This window comes from Pyrgilauda ruficollis, unplaced genomic scaffold (assembly GCF_017590135.1).
Source record: "Pyrgilauda ruficollis isolate IOZ18807 unplaced genomic scaffold, ASM1759013v1 scaffold1104, whole genome shotgun sequence".
In the NCBI taxonomy this organism is placed as follows: Eukaryota; Metazoa; Chordata; class Aves; order Passeriformes; family Passeridae; genus Pyrgilauda; species Pyrgilauda ruficollis.
Genome location: NW_024509256.1, coordinates 2,322 through 7,692, shown reverse-complemented (window position 1 = coordinate 7,692; position 5,371 = coordinate 2,322). Strand labels below are relative to the sequence as shown.

The following is a 5,371-nucleotide window of genomic DNA, read 5'->3' as shown; positions in this document are numbered from 1 at the left end:
GCGGATGTGGCGGAGCGGCCCGGCCGCCCCGCACCGGCCCCGGCACCGGCCCCGGGGGGCCCCGCTCCGCCGAGCCCCGCACCCCGCCCCGCTTCCCGCCCGGCGCTGAGCCCCCGCCGCAGGTACGATCGCGCTCCGGGCACCGCGGAGGGGAGGAGGACGATGAGGAGGATGCTGCCACCGCCGGGGGGAGGGGGGACCCTCCGGGGAGCCCCTTCCTCGCCACCCGCGCGGGTGCGGGGGGTCCCTTGGCACCTGCAGCCCCCCCGCCCAGGGAGCGGATCGGGGGGGACGTGGCCCCGCTGCACCCCCGAGGGAAATGAGGAGAAGGGGCTTCCCCGCTGCCCGGTGGGTGCCGGGGGGGTGGCCGTCACCCGCCGTTCCCCCGCACCCCGGGCGGGTGTCCTGACCTTGGCCGTGGGGCGGGGGCTGCGGCGGGGGCGGGCTGGGGGCGTCCTCCTCCTCCTCCTCTTCCTCCCGCTTGGTGCTGTCGGCCTCGGCCGGGCCCCTCGCCTGCAGCTTCTTCTTGCACAGCTTGACCACGTCGTTCATGTGCAGGTAGCTGGCGGCGGCCAGCACGTCCTCCAGCGGCGCCGCCAGCGCCAGCCGCCCCTCGTACATGAACTCGAGCAGCAGCGCGAAGGCCGGAGCCGTGACGATGTCGCTGTTCAAGGCCACCACGGCGCCCCTCGCCCCGCCGGCGCCGCCCGGCTCGGCGTAGCACAGGTGGAAGAAGGAGCTGCAGGCGGCCAGCACGGCGCGGTGCGCGGGGAACGGCGCGGTGCCCACCAGCACCGTGCAGTCGCACAGGATCCCCCGGGAGCGCTGCTCCCGCAGCCCCCGCAGCAGCTGCCGGCTGTGCTCCGGGAACTCCATCGGGCTGGGGGAAAACGGGGAAAAAACGGGGAATTAGTGCTCCGGGAAATCCATTGGGCTGGGGGAAAATGGGGAAAAAACGGGGGGAAATGGGCAATTAGTGCTCGGGGAGCTGCATTGGGCTGGGGGAAAATGGGGAAAAAACGGGGAATTAGTGCTCCGGGAACTCCATCGGGCTGGGGAAAATGGGGAAAAAACGGGGAATTAGTGCTCCGGGAAATCCATAAAAATGGGGAAAAAACGGGGAATTAGTGCTCCGGGAACTCCATCGGGCTGGGGGAAAACGGGGAAAAAACGGGGAATTAGTGCTCCGGGAAATCCATCGGGCTGGGGGAAAAACGGGGAAAAAAAGGGGAGGAAGTGCGCAGGGGATGTCAGCGAATCCATCGGGCTGGGGGGGAAAATGGGGAAAAAACGGGGGGAAATGGGCAATTAGTGCTCGGGGTGCTCCATCGGGCTGGGGGAAAATGGGGAAAAATGGGGGAAATGGGGAATTAGTGCTCCGGGAAATCCATCAGGCTGGGGAGAAAATGGGGAAAAAAAGGGGGGAAATGGGGAATTAGTGCTCGGGGGACTCCATGGGGCTGCAGGGAATGGAGGAAATTGAGCAAAAAACCAGGAAAAACGGGCAATCAGTGCTCGGGGAACTCCATCGAGCTGCGGGGGGGAATGAGGAAAATACCGGGTAAAGAGAGGGGTCAATGCTACGGGAACTCCATCGGGCCGGGGGGGAAATGGGGAATTAGTGCTCGGGGGACTCCATGGGGCTGCAGGGAATGGAGGAAATTGAGCAAAAAACCAGGAAAAACGGGCAATCAGTGCTCTGGGAACTCTCCATCGAGCTGCGGGGGGGAATGAGGAAAATACCGGGTAAAGAGAGGGGTCAATGCTACGGGAACTCCATCGGGCCGGGGGAAAAATGGGAGAAAAACAGGAAAAATGGGGAGTCAGTGCTCGGGGAGCTGCAGGGGGGTGAAAAATGGGGGGAAATCGAGAAAAATGGGGATGAGAGCCCAGGGAGCTCCGTCGGGGTGCGGGCGATGGGACTGGGGAGGGGGAAAGGAGCGGTTTGGGATTCGGGGGGTGGAGGGCACACTCAGGCAGGAGCTGCCCAGTCCATCCCAGTCCGTCCCAGTCCGTCCCGGTTCATCCCGGTTCATCCCAGTTCATCCCAGTCCGTCCCAGTCCGTCCCAGTCCGTCCCAGTCCATCCCAGTCCATCTCAGTCCATCCCAGTTCATCCCGGTTCATCCCGGTTCATCCCGGTCCGTCCCAGTGGGCCCAGCTCAGCCAATCCCAGCTCGGCCCTGTCACCCATCGGGTCCCAGTCAATCCCAGCGTGGCCCCGCGAGTCCCGCTCGGCCCCAGTCCAGGCCAGTTGGCCCCAGTTGGCCCCAGTTGGTCCCAGTTGGTCCCAGTTGGTCCCAGTTTATCCCAGTTCGTCCCAGTTCCCCCCCAGCGCCCCCGGCCCCGCTCACCACAAAGCCGCGGCCTGCCCACGCCCCGCCTCCCCGCGCTGATTGGCGGCCCCGGCGTGCCCGCTGCTCCGCTCTCATTGGTTAATCAACCTGTCACTCAATATGATCGGGCAGAGAAGGGTCAGAGGTGTTTGTTGATTGGTCGCGGTTGCCGTCACTCAGAAATGCGCGCTGTTGATTGGTTCTTGGGAAAAGGACGGGCCGCGGTCGCCAGGGCGGTGGTTGCCATGAGCGAGGAGGCGGGGCGTTGCTACGGAAGCCCTAGGGGCGGGGCTACGGCTGAAAGCAGCATTCTGATTGGGCTAGAGGGTGTGTCACTCAGCATTCCCGCGCTTTCATTGGATTTCTGTCCTGCCCTCACGGTGCGTTCCCGCCTGTTTTCCGAGCCGCGCTCTGATTGGATCATGCTGCCATCGCTCAAGCCTCGCATGCGAATCACAACACGAGGAGGGCGGAGCCTCCGTCTCCCCGGCAACCCCCCCCCATGTTCCCCCCGCTGGTTTTTGGGGTCCATGTCCCCCAGGTGCCATTTGGGGGGTTTGGAACCCCCCGTTCTCACCTGAGGTGTTTTTTAGGGGGGTCCTTGCTCCCTGACCCCCCCATTCCCCTCCCTGCTGCCCCCCAGGTGGGATTTGGGGGTTGTTTTGGGGGGGGGTCTCTGTCTATTTCGGGGTGCTGACCCCCCCATTTTCCCAGGTGGGTTTTGGGGGGGGTCTCCCCCTGTTTCGGGGTGCTGACCCCCCGTTTCCCCAGGTGGGTTTTTTGGGGGGGTCTCTGTGTTTTTGGGGTGCTGACCCCCCGTTTCGTTTCCCCAGGTGGGTGCTGACCCCAGGTGGGTTTTTGGGGGGTCTCTGTGTGTTTTTGGGGTGCTGACCCCCGTTTCCCCAGGTGGGTTTTTGGGGGGGTCTCCCCCTGTTTCGGGGTGCTGACCCCAGGTGGGTTTTGGGGGGGGTCTCTGTGTTTTTGGGGTGCTGACCCCCCGTTTCGTTTCCCCAGGTGGGTTTTTGGGGGGGTCTCCCCGTGTTTCGGGGTGCTGACCCCCCGTTTCGTTTCCCCAGGTGGGTTTTTGGGGGGGTCTCTCTTTTTGGGGTGCTGACCCCCGTTTCGTTTCCCCAGGTGGCCGCTCTGGCTCTCCCTGTGCCTCGGCGCCTCGCTCGCCGTCGACCGCGGCAACTTCAAGACCTGCGAGCAGAGCGGCTTCTGCAGGTGTGGGGAGGGGGGGGCGCGCCCGGCCCGGGGGGGGCACGGCCCGGGGGGGTCACTGAGAGCCCCCCGTGTCCCCCCCCCGTGTCCCCCCCAGGCGGCAGCGGCGGATCCAGCCCGGGAGCTCCCCGTACCGGGCACTGCTGGGCTCCCTGGAGCTCGGCCCCGACGTGGCCAGGATCCAGCTGGTCAACGAGGCCACGCAGGTGAGGGGACACTGGGGACACTGGGGGGGGTCACAGGGGCCACCCAGGTGAGGGGACACTGGGGACACTGGGGGGTCACAGGGGCCACCCAGGTGAGGGGACACTGGGGACACTGGGGAGGTCACAGGGGTCACGAGGTCACAGGGGGACAGGATCCAGCTGGTCAACGAGGCCCCCCAGGTGAGGGGACAGCAGGGGACACGGGGGTCCCTCTCTGCAGGTGACACTGCTGCTGGAGGTGTGGGGGCCCCCAGGTGCCGCTGTCCCCTGCCCCAGGTGTCACTGTCCCCATGTCCCCAGTGCAGGTGTCACTGTCCCCGTGTTCCCTGCTCCAGGTGCCACTGTCCCTGTGTCCCCTGCCCTATTGTCACTGTCCCTATGTCCTCAGTGCAGGTGTCACTGTCCCCGTGTCCCCACAGGTGCCGCTGCTGCTTGGAGGTGTGGGGGCTCCCAGGTGTCACTGTCCCCATGTCCCCTGCCCCAGGTGACACTGTCCCCCCACAGGTGCCGCTGCTGCTGGAGGTGTGGGGGCTCACCGGGAACGTGACTCGCCTGCGCATCCAGGAGCTGGCCCCGCTGCGACCCCGCTACCAGGTGCCCGACGTGCTGCTGGGAGAGCCACCTGCTGAGAGGTGAGGGGACAGGGGACACTGCCACCTGCTGAGAGGTGAGGGGACAGGGGGACGGCAGACACAGGGATAGGGACACTGCCACCCCCTGATGGCCACTGTCCCCAGGCTGTGGCGAGGGCACTGGAGCTGTCCCGGGGTGGCAGTCACAGCACTTTGGGGTGCCCTGGGATGGTGACACCCCTCAAACCCCGCTGTCCCCAGGCTGGAGGTGACAGGCTGTGACAAGGGCACCCTGCAGCTGTACCAGGGTGGCTGTCACAGCACTTTGAGGTGCCTTGGGATGGTGACACCCCGTCAGGTGTCCCCAGGCCGTGACAAGGGCACCCTGGAGCTGTCCCGGGGTGGCAGTCACAGCACTTTGGGGTGCCCTGGGATGGTGACACCCCTCAAACCCCGCTGTCCCCAGGCTGGAGGTGACAGGCCGTGACGAGGGCACGCTGGAGCTGTCCCTGGGCCCCGGGGGCCACCGGCTGCTGGTGACAGAGCGGCCGTTCCGCCTGGACCTGCTGCGGCACCGCGAGCTGCTCTGCAGCGTCAACGCCCGCGGCCTCCTCGTCTTCGAGCACCAGCGGCGCCGCCGGGACTCGTGAGTGACCAAAAACCCCAAAATACCCTCAGAAAAACCTTCAGAAACTCTCAAAACCCTTAAAAACCTTCAGAAAACCTTCAAAAACCTTCACAAAACGCTTCAAAAACCTTCAAAAAACCCTTAAAAACCTTGACAAAACCCTCAAAAACCTTCACAAAACCCTTCAAAAACCTTCACAAAACCCTTCAAAAACCTTCAAAAAACCCTCAAAAACCTTCACAAAACCCTTAAAGACCTTCAAAAAACCCTTAAAAACCTTGACAAAACCCTCAAAAACCTTCACAAAACCCTTCAAAAACCTCAAAAAACCCTTAAAAACCTTGACAAAACCCTCAAAAACCTTCACAAAACCCTTCAAAAACCTTCAAAAAACCCTCAAAAACCTTCA

At 64.0% G+C, this 5,371-nt stretch overlaps 2 protein-coding genes across 2 annotated transcripts in view; one reads left to right on the top strand and one right to left on the bottom strand.

Moving 5' to 3' along the window:
• ZBTB3 (zinc finger and BTB domain containing 3) overlaps nucleotides 1-2,402 on the bottom strand; it is a 3,016-nt gene extending 614 nt beyond the window's left edge. The window contains exons 1-2 of the mRNA XM_041477235.1: nucleotides 2,354-2,402; nucleotides 127-880 (exon numbers count right to left, since the gene is read on the bottom strand). Of these exons, the coding sequence (XP_041333169.1) occupies nucleotides 127-876 (750 nt within the window). The 5' untranslated portion in view covers nucleotides 877-880; nucleotides 2,354-2,402. The remainder of the gene's footprint in view (nucleotides 1-126; nucleotides 881-2,353) is intronic.
• A 178-nt stretch (nucleotides 2,403-2,580) lies between these two features.
• Nucleotides 2,581-5,371, top strand: part of LOC121358788 (neutral alpha-glucosidase AB-like) — a gene marked incomplete at its 3' end in the record, with an annotated part of 4,657 nt that continues 1,866 nt past the window's right edge. The window contains exons 1-6 of the mRNA XM_041477247.1: nucleotides 2,581-2,715; nucleotides 3,169-3,185; nucleotides 3,470-3,559; nucleotides 3,654-3,762; nucleotides 4,267-4,394; nucleotides 4,801-4,980. Coding sequence (XP_041333181.1) covers nucleotides 2,581-2,715; nucleotides 3,169-3,185; nucleotides 3,470-3,559; nucleotides 3,654-3,762; nucleotides 4,267-4,394; nucleotides 4,801-4,980 — 659 coding nt within the window. The remainder of the gene's footprint in view (nucleotides 2,716-3,168; nucleotides 3,186-3,469; nucleotides 3,560-3,653; nucleotides 3,763-4,266; nucleotides 4,395-4,800; nucleotides 4,981-5,371) is intronic.